Here is a 17,915-nt window from a genome sequence, read left to right as displayed (position 1 = left end):
TATCGTATTACCAGGTTAACTATTGAGGCAGGTCATGTTTCTCACAGAATATGCAAAACACTTTTTGTGTTGTATGCAAATGATTGTTACGTCAGCTCCCAAGAGGCAGTAAACAAAAGTGTGACAGTGTCCTTTCTGTGTTTATTGCTACTTAAAAAGTAAACAGTTCCGGCTTGTTTCACTTCATGCATCTGCCGAAAATTATGTTACATTATTATAGAACCTGTTCTACATAAATAAAATGACATAATAAACTTTAGTTCTAAGTTAGGCTTTTGTTTAAAGTAATAAACAAAATAACGGAGTGAAACTGTTACGTCACGTTTGGTAATTTAGGCCCTCTGTACATGAAAGCCTTAGATAACAAGCATTGGAAAACTAGTCTGAATTTAGAATTTATTTCCTGATAATATGGTTAATTATTCAATGAGATTTCTATTGGCTGGTATGGCTTTTTTTGCATAGTTGAACAAAATTATAGTTCACATTTTCATACTTTATTAAAACTGCACACATACTTATTTTATTTATGCCATCCAAATTATTGATATTGATGTACCTACCCTATTTTTTGTTTATTGTATAGGTAGAGTCTGTTCGGAAAGAGAAGAGTCGTGGAATGTATTGGGCCCCATACATTCTATTAAAATAGACTATTAAAATCTGTAACTATTAGTTATTTAAAAGTTTTTCCTTATATTATTAATATTTTCACTATTTTAACAAGAATAAATTAGAATTAAATACCGGACACACATGACAGTAAAATGACCACGAAAATACCTATTCGTCCGGTAGCTGAAGTACCACAGCTAATGTATGATTATTAAATAGCAGTCCATTACATATCAATATTATTTAGGTACATACCTACTTCAATTAAAGTTCATTAACTACGTAGGTACATAGTATGTAAACGGGATATCTGTGGGGATATAATCCCGTGTGGGCGGGATATCGAAATATGCATATTTGCCTCTTTTTTAACCGACTTGGGTTTTTTTTTTTTTTTTTTTTTTTTTTTTTTTTTTTTTTTTTTTTTTTTTTTTTTTTTTTTTTTTTTTTTTTTTTTTTTTTTTTTTTTTTTTTTTTTTTTTTTTTTGTTACTCCATATCTCCGTCATTACTAGATCGATTTTGAAAATTCTTTTTTTGATTGAATGTATATGCATACAGATTGGTCCCGTTTTTGTCAAAACCCAGTTCTGATGATGGGATCCATGAGGAATCGAGGGAACTCCTCAAATCTTAAAGGCATACATATAGTGATTTTTAGGTTTTTATCAACAAATCAAGCATATACACCCAAAAAAGTGACATTTGATGAAGTGGAACTGCTGATGATGATCAGAACGGAACTCTTTAATGACGCATAGTTCACGGTTGGCGATTTGTCCTCTTCGTTATGTTTGTTAAGCAAGTTAAGTTTTTAAGCCACATTTTTGTCAAGCTCGAGTTCTGATGATGGAATCCATGAGGAATCAAGGGAACTCCTCAAATCTTAAAGGCATGCGTATAGAGATTTTTGTATTTACATCAGAAAATCAAGCATTTTCATTAAAAACTGTTGCATTTGATGAAGTGGAACTGCTGATGATGATCAGAACAGAACTCTTCAACGACGCATAGTTCACGGTTGGCGATTTGTCCTCGTCGTTATGTTTGTTAAGCAAGTTAAGTTTTTAAGCCACATTTTTGTCAAGCTCGAGTTCTGATGATTGATCCATGAGGAATCAAGGGAACTCCTCAAATCTTAAAGGCATGCGTATAGAGATTTTTGTATTTACATCAGAAAATCAAGCATTTTCATTAAAAACTGTTGTATTTGATGAAGTGGAACTGCTGATGATGATCAGAACAGAACTCTTAAACGACGCATAGTTCACGTTTGGCGATTTTTCCTTTTCGTTATGTTCGTTAAGCAAGTTAAGTTTTTAAGCCACATTTTTGTCAAGCTCGAGTTCTGATGATGGGATCCATAAGGAATCGAGGGAACTCCTCAAATATTAAAGGCATACGTATAGATTTTTTTGTATTTTCATCATATAATCAAGCATTTACATTAAAAACTGTCGCATTTGATGAAGTGGAACTGCTGATGATGACCAGAACAGAACTCTTCAATGACGCACGGTACACGTTTGGTGATTACGAATTTCGATTTTGACTTGGACTGGGACCCGGACTCGGACTCATACCCGGATCCGGTTCGGACCCGGATCCGTTTCGGACCCGGAACTGGACTCGGATCCGGATTCGGACTCGGACCCGGACCCGGACACGGACCCGGACTCGGACCCGGACTCGGACCCGGACCTTGACCCAGAAAACCACTATGATACCTTAACTAAATAAACAACTATGATTACCTACCTACCATAAAATTAATGTAGGTATAAAGTACGATGATGCCAATCTTACTAGCCCCTTCCGCTTAAACCCCCGTACACCGCACGGCATGCGCCATTAAGTGGGTTAGGTTAGGTTTGAACTGCGATCCTCACAGAACCGAACAAGGATGAGGTTAGGTTAGAACTGCGAGCCTTACAGAAACGAAATGCTACTTGAAAAGTGGGTTTGATTAGGTTCGAACTGCGATCCGCACAGAACCGAACTGCTATCTGAGGAGTGGGTTAGGTTAGGCTAGAACTACGACCCTCATGGCTCCTCTTCACGATGGGCCAACGCCGGCCACTCCAAGGGACGCATTTATGCGTTAGAGGGAGCAAGTGATATTGCTATCTCATTCTACCGCATGGCTGCGTCCCTTGGAGTGGCCGGCGTTGGCCCATCCTGTAGAGGAGCCATTATACAGAAGCGAAATGCTAGTAGAAAAGTGGGTGGTTTTACCTCCTTTTCTACATAGTGTACCATCTACAATAATCTTTCATCGGCCCCCATGGAAGTCGGTTTTTTTTTCTTAAAAATTATTTGTTCTTGCATATCCCACATATACTCGTACAATTACAATATTATATGACCTGCCGATGACAGACAATAGAGTGTACTCTGAACCCACGTTCACATTCGCCGCAATGGTAGTTTAATTCTATATTCTTTTTATTTTAGAGTATATTAGCTCAATCATTATTAGCATTAATTAACTTATGAAGAGTAAACCACCAATATTGACAGCTGAAAATCTCAAAATCTGCTTTTTAGGTAGTCTATATTTAGTTTACGTTTAGTGTGCACTACTTATATTCTACTAACATGCTGCCACCTACAAGACGTTTCTGATCGAAACAATTTCTCTTTTGACACTGACATAATATCACATCCATAAAAAATCCAGATCTAAATCATAACGTGTTATTTCAATCAGAATAAGCCTCCTTGTTATTAATTAAATATTAAACAGTAGCAGATAATTTATTTCCAGTTTTAGCTTGTGAAAATGTGTGTCTGTATTTGAGTATGTGAAAAGTTTCTATTATAAAGTCTGTCAAACCATTTGCGTCAGTAGAAAAAAGCGGCAAATTTAAAGGCGCGTAGGGCGTAGGGTAATTCATCCAATTACTTACTTACTTAGCGCAGTTTTCTACTGACAAAGTGGTTTATCCCGCTATAGATATAAAAAGTATACAGAAAACGCATTTTTTTAAATATTTTTATTTATTTACAAGTCAACATTAATAACAATCAGTCCTTTGGAATAAGTTAATAGTGGATAACTTAATGATGGTATTGGTGCTGCTGGGGCTGGATGTGCTTGGAGGGTTCGGAGTGCTTCACGTACGCGTTGAAACTGAAATTAAATATAACATTAATTAATAGATTAATTGAAAAAAGTTTTTCTGACTTTTGTAATGTTACAAGGGTTTTTCAATCGAAAAGGTTTGATGAAGTTTCCAGGATGACTCACGCTAGACCGGGCCGTGGCCACTTGGCCAGGCCGAAGCTTCCGGAGCTTCGTTTTCTATAGAAAACGCCACGTGTTCACCGATCAGCCGTCATAGAAATGACATGTCGGATGCCTAGGACCTAGCCGGGGCTTACTTACTTACCTACTATTACTTTTTGGCTGAAATTTTGGTGTAATGAAGTTACCGTATCGTATCCATAATATGTGACGTCAATAATATGTTCGAACTGGAATCGCCTTTTTTCATTCTTTATAGGATATTGTATGAAAATTTGTATTAAGATGTTTGGTAAAAATTACCCGCTGTGTTTATCAGAGTCGTATTCGACGGTGCGGATGGAGCCGTCAGCCTCATGCAGGCTGTAGACGCCCTTCACGACGTCGCCGTCGCGGGACTCGTGCTGGGACTTGCGGTCACCGGTGTGGGGGTCCTCCACCTTGTACGAGAACTCGTATTTGGGGTAAGCCTGGGAAAAAAACAATTCTTTTATTTAAAAAAAGGGATAACTCTTGGATGAGATTACGCTATTAGGGCCATGACATGACAAGTGGCATGCTCAAAGAGAGCTAGGCGCAATGCGCGGCTAAATGTAAAAAAAAGACTTAATGATGATGATATGTGAAAGAAGTTTGAATTCTATATTTCACATTTTCTTAGCGATATTAAATTGTTAAAGACTTACGTAGTAATCCTGGTGCTCCTCCTCATGTTGTTCCTTGTGATGTCCCTGGTGAGCGGGAGCAACTTGGACGGTATGGTAGACGGGAGCAACGTGTTGGACGGGAGCGGAGTGGTGGACGGGGGCGGCGTGGTAGACAGGAGCAGCTTGCTGCACTTGGACAATGTGCTCATGCTGAGCGGGAGCGTGGTGGACGGGGGCAGCATGATGCTCGTAAGTAGCATGGTGCTCGGGCACAGCGTGGTGCACTTGGACTACGTGCTCGTGATGGGCGGGAGCGTGGTGCACTTGAACTTGCTCCTGGTGGGCGGGGGCGTGGTGAACTCGGTGCTCCTGTTGGGCATGATGCACTTGGTGTTCATGGTGGACGGGGGCATGGTGCACTTGGACGGAATGGTGGACGGGAGCGGCGTGCTGTTGTGACTCGTGGTGAGCGAGAGCCTGGTGTTCATAAGAGCCATGGGCAGACTCGTGGTGAGGATGCTGGACTTGGTGGAGCACGAAGGACTGAGAGGACACAGCGTGTCCGTGTCCGTGGCCTTGCTCCTGGCCATGCCCGTGCTGGTAGTGCTCCTGAGCACATACAGCCGCTAAGGCCACAGCAACGATTAGGACCTGAGGAACAAATCACGATACTTATTAAAAAAAGCACACACACTTAGCTGTCTTACTAAAACATTTCAGGTCATTATGTTATGATATAATTGTTCGCTTGCAAAACTTGTGTGTTAATTAAAGACACTTATTATTTTAATGTGACTCACTTTAGAGATCATTTTGAGATGTGTGTGCTCTTGTGGAGTGATGTTGAATGATATTATCTCATAAGTACCGTTGCTTTATATAGTCAAAATTTGAGCTTGAATTTTTGACTGGATGAACAGGTTTGTATACGTAAGAGGGCGGGGAACGAGTTTTGACTCAACGTTACGTCCATTGAGTAACTGTAAGGATCGAAAACAGTGATTGCTCATTACTCATGTCGCTCGAAGCATTCAAAGCATGTCATTATTTAACATTTTGGAAAAATTAGGTACTTTACATTACTCTATTTATTGCAACATAAAGACAAAAGTCTTGTCTAGGTAGGTATGGAATTCTTTTTAAATTCTTGTCGAAGTTTTATAATTTTTTTTTATTTTTAAAACAATACCCATTTGAGACTAATGTTCTAAGGAAATCTCAAATTAACCTGAGGAATATTATGTCATCATCAACGTAATCCAATTAAGACACCCCCTTACAATAAAGCTTTACGTATCTTTTCCAAAACATGAATTATTTCTATCCGTATGTAAATTAGTTTTTATTTAAGAGTTTAATTTTAATCTGGTTGATTTGCTTGTGTATTTGCTTATCATTATTATATAATATACTCTAAAAGGAATATTCACGTTATCTGAGACCGGGCCGTGTCACCGTGGCGATCACGTGATGCTTTCCATAGAAGACGGTGCGCCGGAAGCTCCGGCCCGGACACGGCCCGGTCTAACGTGAGTCAACCTTTACTCGGCGATAAATACTACACATCGGTTTTGGGAAAGAGGCACACGCGTATTCGGGAAACGAGATAATCACACAAGATCTAGAAACGATATAGACATCAACTAGATTTACATTAGATATCGACTAGATGTGACTTGGTTATCTTAAAAAAATATAAAAATATATTGGTGGACATCTTACACAGATCAACCTAACCCCAAACTAAGCAAAGCTTGTACTATGGGTGCTAGGAGACGATATACATATTTATATAGATAAATACATACTTATATACATAGAAAACATCCATGACTCAGGAACAAATATTAGTGTTCATCACACAAATAAATGCCCTTACTGGGATTCGAACCCAGGACCATCGGCTTCGCAGGCAGGGTCACTACCCACTAGGCCAGACCGGTCGTCAAATATCTTTACGTCAAATTTGACATACCTATCTTACAAATATCTTTAAATTATCCGTATCGTAACTTGTTGACGTCTAGTAGAGATCTATTTCATTTTCCGAATCGAGCCGGCAATTGGTTGTTTACAACGATTTCCGAACACTCGCGATCTTACATCAATTATAGTATTTATTGAATGTCATATCAAATTCTATTCTATTCTAAATAAATAGGCACTTTATGGATTTTATTAGTTGGCATCAAAAGATGACATTGTTTAAACTTTAAATGTGATATCTTAAGAGTTATGACTAACTTCACATGGTAGGTGTGTGACAACGCTCTACGAAACCAAAATAAGAGTTCTTTTAATTTTATGAAATTTCCCAGAACTGTCCCAACTTTTTAGAAACTGTCCGCAACTTGTATATCTGTACCACAGAATAATTAATAGTACTACCGTACAGAAACGAGACTTCCTACAAAAACGAAGTTTGACACAGCGGTTCAGGGTCGAGTTATGCTGTCCCTTTGTAATATATGGCACTATCCCTTTCGGCTATTTAGGGTTGTCAGAAATCAAGTGATTATCTTATCTGTGGTCGTGCACGCAAAAGGAAGTCAAGTGGTGCCAACCCTAATAATTGCTCGGAGCAATGTTGAGCCGAGCGGAGCCGAGTTTGACCGAAGTCAGGAGTTTCGCACCCCTGACTGTACCTAAAGTAACAGCAACACTTTCATTTCAACTGACTACAGTCGAACCTTATATCCTGGTAATAAGGTTTCAAATCATCATTAAAGTGTGAGGAATTAGGAAATTGAATGCTTATATCATTGTTTTAAAATAGAATTCTATTGCAATGTAACTAAATGCAATAATTATACATATTATTTGAAAGCATATTCATTCAGATTAAAAAATACAAGGTCACAATGCCGCGCCTCTTTGGTACTCGTGTGCTGATCGGGTGAAAGACTGAGGGCCCGATTCGGATTATGAAATTAGACTTCTTTTAGACATCACCAAGATACGATAACGATATGTTTAAGATCTAACCTGTCAAATTTGACATTTCCGCGATTCTGGAGATACTTTTGAACGATTTCCACAGGATATGACTTAGAGATCTAATAGATATCTTACTCTATCTAACGTAAAAGTGACATTAGTTGCCCGAATTGCGCTGCAAAAGAGAACTAGTTGATATCTAAACTATAACGTATCTAGAAGGGATCTAGAACGTGTCGTCTCTTGTGAATATCTTGAAGTTCGAATACGGTAGTGAGTAAATGAAAATGTAGGTATAATACTGTCACTATATTTATAAATCTGAATACGCCTGTAAATTTTTAAATCGTTAGTCAAGCTGACCCTTCCTACCTTATTTTAAGCTAAAGTTATTAACCTCCTGAAGACCGGACATTAAAATTTTCTAGTTTAAATTTAATTCTGTCAAATTGACTGAGAATCAAAATTTAATTGAAGCCTATTTGTAAATATCATAATATGATGGAGGAACTGAGTCAGTGGTGGATTTGCAGTTTTGCCGCCCTAGGCCTCAAGCCCTGTAGCCGCCCCTTTCTCAGTACCCATCAAATTGACTAGGTGCATAGAGCAAAATATATTGACAGGTAGGGTGTTCCTATATCGATTAATTAAATACTTTTCCCTAATACTAGTTATTTCCCCCAGTTTCGTTTGTTAGAGCTTTTTTTGTATTACTTATGATCTTTTTGGAGCCGATTTTTTTTTAGAATTTTTTTATTTTAGCAGGTCGCTCACAAATAATATTGAGCTTCATGTCTAATACTTGATCAACCTTTCAAATTATAACTTTTCCCGCTGCAAAGCCGTTAATTGTAAAGAAATTTTCCCCGGCTTTTACCATTAAGTGCCTTCTTTTTACCTTAACCATGCTTTATGGCTAGCATAAACTGCTTAGCATTCTTAAAATCAAGTAGTAATCATTATTATCTTTACGTCTTATTGCCTCATTTCGCTGGCCTTCAATGTTCTTTATCATCAGCTTCTTTTCACATGCATTTCCGAGATGATTTGTGATTTGTGTTTACCTGACGAAGCCTGCGTTGCGGATATAAAAGTTTGGTCTGAACAATGATTATATTTTGTATTGAGATTTTTCCGATATTGAAAATATTTATTTCAGATACCAGGTATCCATATTTTTGATAAATGGTAATACTCCTTCTTAAAAGTTCTTAAATGGGACTACATAAATAATACATTTCTGGGCTCTTAAGACTGTTAATGTGATCTCTTCTTCGTCGTAACCTCATGACTGAGGGTCGTGACCTCCATAAGTTGCCTTTCCTTGGATTGCTTTCCAACCTGGCCGATCTTAATAAGTCATGGTTAATGTGATAAAACGTCCTTTATATTCCTTTCAAATATTTTTAAATGATTAAGAAGTAGAGGTAAATATTTCAGAAGTTTCTCTTTCTCTATTCGAGAATGATAGGTATTACTTGTTCCTTACAAAATTAGGTATATATTTTTAAATGCAAGCAGGTTTCGGTAATAATCAAAGTGGATTTGAGGACTATTTGCTATTTATTTAACAAGTTCAACAACATAACAATCGCCACAACACACAGTCATTTGATTAATGGTGATGATGGTGGGGCTGGACATGCTTGATGGGTTCCGAGTGTTTCACGTACGCGTTGAAACTGAAAACAAAAAATAAAATTTTATTAATTATACTAACTACCACCATAGGCTTATAATTAGATTAAATGTTACTTTATTCAGCAAGAAGCCTCTAGCTTGGACATCTCAAGAGGATTCCAGCAGATAAAAAGGCTTAAAGGGCCCACGAAGAATGCCCGATACTACGAATATGGTGAGACCAGGTCGAAAAATATTTACGCAGAAAACTAGGAGGAAATCGCACTAGGCAGAATACCTCCGTGCCAACTCGCATCGGAGATCAAAATCCACTACAGATCAGATACAAGCCAGTGGAATGTAAGTTATTTCAATCTGCTCACCCGCTGTGCTTGTCAGAGTTGTATTCAACAGTGCGGACGGAACCATCGGCCTCGTGCAGGCTGTAGACGCCCTTCACGACGTCGCCGTCTCGGAACTCGTGCTGGGACTTGCGGTCACCGGTGTGGGGGTCCTCCACCTTGTACGAGAACTCGTATTTGGGGTGCGCCTGGAGAAAAACCATCAAATATTAATAAGAATAAATAATACTTTTTTGAAAGAAAACTTACTCAGTGATAATAGTTAAGTTAAACCCTATTCCTAATGGAATGTGTTCGGACTCGAGACAACACAATTACTTGAACAGCACAATTATTTGAAGCTAGGGGCTATACAGTAACTGATATTGGGGTATTTCATTCGATTCTGTCGGAACCCCTGTCTAAAACTGCGAAATCCGTGTACCATTTTTTTGATATCTAGTAACACTAATTGAAATTCGTGTAATGTAGAGGCCCAACGGAGCCGATATGTCTCATTGATAAAGTATATTTTTAAATACGTAGAAAAAAAAAGTTAAACCCATTGCGCTGCATAGAAACTTACATAGTAATCATGGTGTTCCTCTTTTTGATGTTCGTGGTGAGCAGGAGCGGCATGGTGGACTGGGATAGCGTAGTGGACTGGAGCAGATTGGTACACCGGGGCAGCCACGACTTGCTGGTGATGGGGAGCATGGTTGTCCTTATGCTGTTGGTGCACTTGGTGGATCACGAAGGACTGGGAGGACACGGCGTGGCCGTGGTGGTCTTGACCGTGTCCGTGCTGTTGGGCACACACGGCCGCTAACGCCGCCGCGAAGATGACGATCTAATTAAAATGTAAGAATATGTTTTATTTAGACAAACACCTAAGTTGATTATTTGATTAGTTTCTATGCATGTTTTTAGAGACAATTATTTTAGAATTACAGCTAAGTCAATATCTAACAAACAAATATGTGTATGTCGGTCCTATTGCTTTGAATTACCTTGTGTATTTTAAATTATCATATACATATAATTTATAATCATTTTATCATAAAAAGTATAATTTTTACTTTTATTCATTGTACTTACTTTGTTGAACATGTTGCTTGTGTTAAGTCTTGTGACCTCAGCAAATGAATGATATCAATATGTGCTTGGCTGTACTTTTTATACTTTAAAATCAAAACTTGAATTATTTTCAGGTCGACAGGTTAATGTCAAACGAATACGTAAGAACATTGTAAAAGGGTGGCAAACGAGTTTTATCGACGACTATCACTTTTAAAGGAGCACTGTGTGACAGGATTCTGACATGTCGCCAGAATAAAATATGCAGGTGTTATGAAAGTATAAGTAATATTTATTTTACGTCATTTTCAGTCACAAAAACCGGTTCTTTACAGCACCTCGAAGCATTGTGTCGTGACGTTTCATAAACTGTATTCAAATCGATGAGTTTTGTAGAACACTACAAAGTTTGAAAACGAAAGGCTTACAACTACAGGGAAGTATAATACAAAAGTTTAAATTCTAATGGTGGATGACTGATCATGATAATACTAATTTGGGCCGTCAAGTCCCAGGATGGATACACCTTATGAAACGCATAGCCTCTCTCATGTTTGACCAGTCATCAGCAGAAAAAGATTTTCACGATCTCTTATCATCAAAGTCATGCCAAGATCATCTAGTTCTAGAGTAACTCGCCAGCCGAGCTATTCTGCTGCTGACTGTCCAGTGGACTGCCTGTCTTTGAACGTTAACCGTGAAGCATTCTCGTTTCGTTGTCGCATTCCGTCCGTGCTTAAGCTAGGTATTAATTAATAAATAGGTGTCGTCGATGGCGGAGGGAGTTTAGCCGTGGAGGAGGCCGTGTCCGTAGGCGGGGGCGGCGAGGACGGCAGGGGCGGCGTGCACGGCGGGGTGCGCGGCGTGCCCTTGTCTGCTCACCACTGCGTTGAATCTGAAACATGATGAAACATGTGATTAATGCTCAATTTTTTACATAATAATTGTAAATCCGAAACTATTACAAGTCCGTAAAAGCCATAGCAATCCAGCGCAGGAACGCTGCCTGCATCAGATTTCAGATGATTTATTCGTAAATATCACATACATATTTATAAGTCACATAATAGGTACACATAGTACCATAGGTAGGTAGGTAGGTAGGTAGGTAGGTAGGTAGGTAGTGGGTAGGTAGGTGCATGATGGACACCTTACCAAGGGCGCAAAATTTTGATAGGTATTTTTTATTATTTAGCTTTAGTTATCTTAATTGTAGTTAATTTTAGTTTTATATTAATTTTATAACACTTATTATACAATAAATGAGTTTTTTTATTACATTTTGTATTTTATACCTGAACTGAGATTTAGTTCTTTTAATTTGTAGGGTAGACTGCTGTCAATGAAACCATAGGAAATTTTAACCTTCGTCTATACGAGTGACATCTGGTACAATCGATTTAGACTTTTTTTAAAGTTTTTTTACCTTGATATGACCCAAATAATACTCCCAGTATCAGTGCCAGTAGTGTATTGTTTATTGAAATATTGAGAGTAGGTACAATATAGCGTTCTCAGAACACCGTTAACCGTTAAAGTGTGTAGGTTATTTGTCTATCCAGATCTCAATAGGATATCTAGAAATCTAACTCAGCTTACTCACCTTGACAGAACACAAAAATTGGCTGTAAACGATCAATTTCATAAATTTTCTCTTAAGTTTCGAATCCTATAATTTTTACCATTACATTGTTGTTAAAATAACCATTTAGCACGCACCAGTTTTTTACTGACTGTTTGGCACGCTTCCAGTCTGGAGTCATTGAACCGAAAACCAAACCACAGTGTCAAGGGCAGTGATTATCGCGCGCTTTGAGGCTAAGCGGTTAACTGCCGTTACACTTTTACGGACTTGTAATAGTTTCGGATTGACAATTATCTAATTCGATGATTGGTTTTTATTAATTGCTGATTTTTCGGTGATTATTTTATCGCTGTTTTTTTTAAGAACCGTTTTTTAGGCATTCTTAAGGGCGCTGTTTGGTGCCAGCAAAACAAATGTCGTTTCTTTACAGGCAGTCTAGTCAAATGACAATCGTAAAGCTTAGAAATAAATGAAAAGTACCTAGAGAAAATCACTGTCTCGGGAGAACTTCCAACTTGCGACTCTGTATCATTTTCACCAATTTAGCTACCGAGACTTTACTCGATTAACTACAGCGGATAATTCATATATGCTCCTTAGAAAGATGTTTCTGCTTAATATAAAATTAATTTAAATGACAATCGTTTATAAAAAAACGCCAATTGAAACTTAATTAATGTATGGAAATGATCCAGAGAGGAAGTGACAGAATAGATGTGTAACTTGCGGGAATTTTTCTAAAAGTAAAAGTTCTCGGAAATTTAGCCATAGGAACATGAAAAGTTTTCGAAAATAGTTCATGTAGAAATTTTTAAATTTTGGAAAGTGTTCAACGGCATATCAGTAAGTGACAACCACTTGGCCGTGGCCCCCGGTTTTTTCTACACGCTCATCAAATCTTGTTAACAAAAAGTAACAAAAAAGTAAGGAGTTGGAATGTTATGAAAGTGAAGGAAGCGAAAGAGGTATGTCAGAATCGTAGCAAGTGGAAATCCGTGGTCTCTGCCTACCCTTCCGGGAAATAGGCGTGATTGTATGTACGTATGGGGGGTGATCGGGCGGTGAATATAGCGTTTGAGGGAAAACCGATAGGACTCCGCCCGGTCGGTCGACCTAGGTATCGATGGGCGGAGATGTGGTGGACGCTGATCTGCGCGAGCTCCGGGTTGAGAACTGGCGAGAAACGGCACAGGACCGGGATCAGTGGCGAGCAGTCGTGTTGGAGGCCGAGACACACTTCGGGTCGCTGCGCCAGAGGAGTAAGTAAGTAAGTATGTATGTATGTAGCAAAAAGTGCACCTACCCATTATGATCGTCAGCGGAATAGTTGACAGTGCGCACGGTGCCGTCGGGCTCGACCAGGGAATACTGGCCCTTCACCACGTCGCCGTCGCGGGACTCCCACTGACTCTTCTGGTCGCCTGTGTGACCGTCGGCGACGCCGTAGTTGAATGTGTAGCGGGGGTGGGCCTGGAATCAGTGAGACGATATGATGAGTGCAAAGAGATTTTCTTGAATTTTATTCCACTGTAAGGTGTCACCTGCTGCTGTCACCTCTATTGATAATGACTTTTAAGTTTCAAGATGACATGTACTGGGACCGCGTCGAGCACCAGTACCACCACCTTATTTAAGAAAATTTTGAAACTACGAACTCTTCTCGATCTTTAGTAATCTCTACATTACTTAGGCATTAAGACTATCAGTACTGTAATAACACTACCTGGCAGAATTCTCATACTACTCTCAACACTAGGTACTTTGATACGTAAGAGCGGCATTGAGATGTTTAAATTTAATATCCGTCATAGTTTTCTTGTTGACTTGTTATTATAGTTCGTTTTTTTTAGCATTAGAAAGAACTCCACAGAAGCAAGCGTGCAGTTTTTATCAGGCTCTTTAATTCTTAATAATTATTGAATTATCTAATGAAGCATGGTCAAATACATATAATTTACTTCAAATTATTACCGCTAATAGTGCCGGATTTGGAACCACAAGCTTACTTCTGCGAAGTTCTTTCTAATGCTAAAAAAAACGGACTGTAGTGATAGCGAGATACATACATGTGCGAGTGATGTCAAAGAGAGACTAATTTTGTCATCAATGTTCGAAATAACCTATAGGTAAGAATAAGAATAAGAAAATTATAGGTAACTAGTCTGTAACGCTTAGCTGCCATGAAAGTAAGGGTGTAGTTACTACGAAAAGCACCTTTTTTACCCTATCGCAGTAAAGCTAAGTAAATAAAAACTCAGAAGAGGAGGATGAACTAAGGGTTTTATAATAAGGTCTAACACCAAGTCCGCCATTTGTACATTTTGTTATCGTGCAATAAAGTTTTAATAAATAAATAACACTTTACACTGGTACAAAAAAAGTACTCACATAAATCTCAACAGGGGCTGCGGCGTGCGCCAGACCGATCGGCGCGCGCAGCAAAGGCGCCCCGTGCGCGACCACACCGCCGTGTCCTGAAAACAAAGTATTGTATACCAAAACTTTTTTGGTTGGGTCTTTTAGCTCACATAAGCAAAAATATTTTTTATCAATTTTGACTTAAACAACTATATCTCGTTATAACCATCCCCGTACTTTGAGCGCGTTTGGATGTAACCTAAGGTCCACTCGGTAGCCCAGAGGGAATATTAAACCTTATTGGGATGGGTTTCTCACGATGTTTTTCTTTGCCGAAAAGGGGCTGGTACGCATCAAACTAACTACCTTACCATATCCCAATCCCAGCGCCGGGGCGGCCAGCCCATGTCCGAGGCCTCCAAGTACCAGGCTCGAGGAGGACAGCGCGCCGTGAGGGGCCGCGATCAGGCCTCCACGCGCCATGCTGATCAGCGCACATGTGAGGATCACCTGCAAGATTGACAGCATGAGAGTACACCAAGCGGCCGCATTATAGGTCTACCATTTATCTCAGTTTAAGAATTTGCACGGTGATTTTAGTAGAAAGTAGTTTTGGGACTAAATCTAGATTATATCATTATATTTTTACTTACTTAACATAAAAATAATCAGTAATCAGTTTAATGTAGCCAAACCTTTAAACTAGTCCGTAGCTGACTAAAAAAACTTCTTACAAACCGCCTTAGTTAAACAGTAGATCTGTAACTTAATTGGTACCCTTACTGCGAAATAATCCCGAAGTAGCTTGATTTTATGTCCTTAATAGTTCATTTTAATGAAGTTAAACGTTAAAATAAATCTACCTTTTTAGATATTGCACTAATACGATATAGTGCATATGAATTATAGTTCTAGACCTATGGACTTGTTTAAAAAACTTAAAAAGATAAAAATATGACCTAAGTAATATAACGCCTTCTCTTTTGAAAGAGACATTGAAAGTTAAATCAACCATAACATTGAAAGTTTACACCGAAATTGGAGACGGTTTAATTTGATCCCTTTCATGTCTACATTACTAAGGCCAACTTGCACCATTCCACTAGCCCGGGGTTAACCAGTTAAACCTGGAGCTACCATGGTTACTAGTACAATTTGACACTGGGTTGACGGTTAAACCGCTTAACCTCGGGTTAGTGGAATCGTGCAAGTGGGCCTAAGTGCTTATCTTACACGTAATTTTTTTATAAATATGTAAACTACCTACCGTCTGACGCGAAAGCTTTTAAGATATTTCTAATCAGAATAATGTTCAAGCATGAACATGTGTATAAGTAAGTAAATTCCACTTTATGAATGGTGTTTTAAAAAGGGATTGTTACGAAACCAACACGTTATAACACACTTGCATTTCTTATCACTACTGACTGTTTAGTCCTAGCCACACCTTTAGCACAATCTCACTGAAATACACATTACCTTAGCTATCATTGTGGGAGCTTAGTCTAGGACGTTAGTTCACTGTAAGCTAGGGCTCGGTTTGTGCCAAATTGTAAGATAACTGAGGCTTTTATACCGCGGTTATATGTCCTATAGGTACAACCCAAAGTCCTGCATCTATACCTGGTGTAGGTAAATGTATGTGCGCCTTGTGGGCGGGGCCGCATTGAAACTAGATCGTGAGACTAGCCTGGATACGCTCAACGCCAGACCTCACTGTGGTTTCGTGTAATTCGAACTTTTTCAAAAATAAGCACTCCAAAATTATGCATGTCACAAACAATTGGACAATGCGGGCGATGTCCAAGATTTCAGCTGTTTGGAATGTAACTGGCTGTTAACGTTTTAATTTGGATACAGCGTAAAGGATGACTCACGCTACACGGGATCGTATCGTTTTGTTTTCTATGAAGGCTGATCGGTGATCACGTGGTGCTTTCCATAGAAAATGAAGCGCCGAAAGCTCCGGCCCGGTCTAGCATGAGTCATCCAACAAGGCATTCAATTCGCGTCTTAGGAAGACATCTCTACCTACTTAATACATTTATCCTTGAAGATCGTTTTCCTTCAAATTGGCAAAAAATAATCAAGTCCTTGTGGCTTAAAATATATATCGTTTTATTTCAAATGTGCTGGACATTACTATCAAATCCAATAGTCTGTCTAAGTATATTGTCGTACATAATGTTATTTCTGATTGCCTAAATATTCTTACATATTCACTTTGATAGTAATCGAAGTAAGGGTAGGGTACGGTCTACTAAGTATCTACTCATATGGAGTTGAATGTTTAAATGACAGCCCGTATTTATACTTATTTCTACTTCACTTTTATGAGTTATAAATAATCTCAGATTAATATCGATTTAATAGACAATAAAACATGCTTTATTAGGTACTGTTTACTTGTAGTATGGTTCTATAATCGTGTCAAGGCTGCTGCACAATAGTATCCCTTCGAAGCGTGTTAAATCTGAAACTATTTAATTTTTGTCTTTCATAGCAAGTAAAACGTTTATTGTAATGACACTAGACTTAATCAAATATAAACTACGTACATATATTGTGTTGGGTAGGTAGGGTCTGTGCGGAAAAAGAAGAGTCGTGGAATGTATGGGGCCCACTACATTCCACAACTCTTCTCTTTCCGAACAGACTATAATTATTTATCCCACACGTCCCTATACTCTGTATCTTTATGAATTGAAATAAAAGTAAACAAAATCTACACTAAAATGGCTCCTTAATAAAGCCAGTTCAGGGTAGATGAAAACATTACATGATCAAATATTGTAGGTTAACCCTTATCTTGGCAAGGCTCAAAATATCTTAAATATATTTTTTTTTTACTTTTTTGTCACCTATTGAGCATACTAGAGTATTAAAAAATAAGAAAAAAAATCCAGGATTTTCCAGTTTCGGAAAATCATATGTATCATATTTGATACAATGCCAATAACTCGACAAAATAGTTACCTACTTTTTAGAAGAAAAATGAAGATTTTAATAAAAATAAAACATGTAATGCAACAGAAATAAGCATTTACTGCTAATTAAACGCAATCTAAAGCATCAGATGACTATTAAACCTGTAAAAATAAATTGTATCTACGAATACCTGATCACATGGGCGGAAAATTAGATCCCGTAAAGTTTCAAAAAAGTCGTCAGCAAAAAGTTGAGTAAAATATGAAAAGTAAACAAATAATTAAAAGTTAAAACAAAATCATTTTTTTTACTTTGGGGCCATTTTTTGCCATACACATATTTTTCCGTGCTACGGGCTACGGCGTAGCAATAATGCTACAGCGTACTTAGACTATAGTTAAATAACATCTAGTACTTAAAAAAATCAAAGTTTAATAACTAAATAATACGAAAACTAATATTAAATAATGGAAGCATGTTTTGTAACCCCACAAAACTAAAAAAATTAAAAAATCATGTAAAAATATTTTGACGATAACTTGGCAATGTATTAAATGTAAT

At 38.2% G+C, this 17,915-nt stretch overlaps 3 protein-coding genes across 3 annotated transcripts; all 3 read right to left on the bottom strand.

Annotated features, from left to right (window-relative positions):
- Window positions 1–3,596: 3,596 nt before the first annotated feature.
- On the bottom strand, window positions 3,597–5,369 carry LOC134665929 (histidine-rich glycoprotein-like). The gene is made up of 4 exons (XM_063522985.1): window positions 5,309–5,369; window positions 4,548–5,159; window positions 4,165–4,331; window positions 3,597–3,747 (listed from the first exon to the last, which is right to left on the bottom strand). Exons 1-4 carry the CDS (start codon window positions 5,318–5,320, stop codon window positions 3,675–3,677), a joined length of 864 nt encoding a protein of 287 aa, XP_063379055.1. The 5' UTR covers window positions 5,321–5,369; the 3' UTR covers window positions 3,597–3,674.
- Window positions 5,370–9,021: 3,652 nt separating this feature from the next.
- Window positions 9,022–10,621, bottom strand: LOC134665946 (cuticle protein 7-like). The gene is made up of 4 exons (XM_063523003.1): window positions 10,505–10,621; window positions 9,993–10,256; window positions 9,449–9,615; window positions 9,022–9,127 (listed from the first exon to the last, which is right to left on the bottom strand). Exons 1-4 carry the CDS (start codon window positions 10,514–10,516, stop codon window positions 9,061–9,063), a joined length of 510 nt encoding a protein of 169 aa, XP_063379073.1. The 5' UTR covers window positions 10,517–10,621; the 3' UTR covers window positions 9,022–9,060.
- A 518-nt stretch (window positions 10,622–11,139) lies between these two features.
- Window positions 11,140–16,002, bottom strand: LOC134665945 (cuticle protein 7-like). The gene is made up of 5 exons (XM_063523002.1): window positions 15,906–16,002; window positions 14,798–14,936; window positions 14,457–14,542; window positions 13,372–13,538; window positions 11,140–11,378 (listed from the first exon to the last, which is right to left on the bottom strand). The coding sequence occupies exons 1-5, from the start codon at window positions 15,915–15,917 to the stop codon at window positions 11,270–11,272; spliced, it is 513 nt and encodes a 170-aa protein (XP_063379072.1). The 5' UTR covers window positions 15,918–16,002; the 3' UTR covers window positions 11,140–11,269.
- Between the last annotated feature and the right edge of the window lie 1,913 nt (window positions 16,003–17,915).

This window comes from Cydia fagiglandana, chromosome 7 (genome assembly GCF_963556715.1).
Source record: "Cydia fagiglandana chromosome 7, ilCydFagi1.1, whole genome shotgun sequence".
In the NCBI taxonomy this organism is placed as follows: Eukaryota; Metazoa; Arthropoda; class Insecta; order Lepidoptera; family Tortricidae; genus Cydia; species Cydia fagiglandana.
This window is presented reverse-complemented; position numbering and strand designations above follow the sequence as displayed.

Bases quoted from the DNA above. Each gene is read 5' to 3' on its own strand.
- LOC134665929 (XM_063522985.1), bottom strand. The intron at 4,332-4,547 runs GTAAGTCTTTAA...TTTTTTTCCCAG, and splicing joins AGGAGCACCAGGATTACTAC to GCTTACCCCAAATACGAGTT. The intron at 3,748-4,164 runs GTAATTTTTACC...ATTTAATTTCAG, and splicing joins GACTCTGATAAACACAGCGG to TTTCAACGCGTACGTGAAGC.
- LOC134665946 (XM_063523003.1), bottom strand. The intron at 9,616-9,992 runs GTAAGTTTCTAT...GTTTTTCTCCAG, and splicing joins AGGAACACCATGATTACTAT to GCGCACCCCAAATACGAGTT. The intron at 9,128-9,448 runs GTGAGCAGATTG...TTTTGTTTTCAG, and splicing joins AACTCTGACAAGCACAGCGG to TTTCAACGCGTACGTGAAAC.
- LOC134665945 (XM_063523002.1), bottom strand. The intron at 14,543-14,797 runs GTAAGGTAGTTA...CTTTGTTTTCAG, and splicing joins GGCGCTGGGATTGGGATATG to GACACGGCGGTGTGGTCGCG. The intron at 11,379-13,371 runs GTAGGTGCACTT...ATCATGTTTCAG, and splicing joins TCCGCTGACGATCATAATGG to ATTCAACGCAGTGGTGAGCA.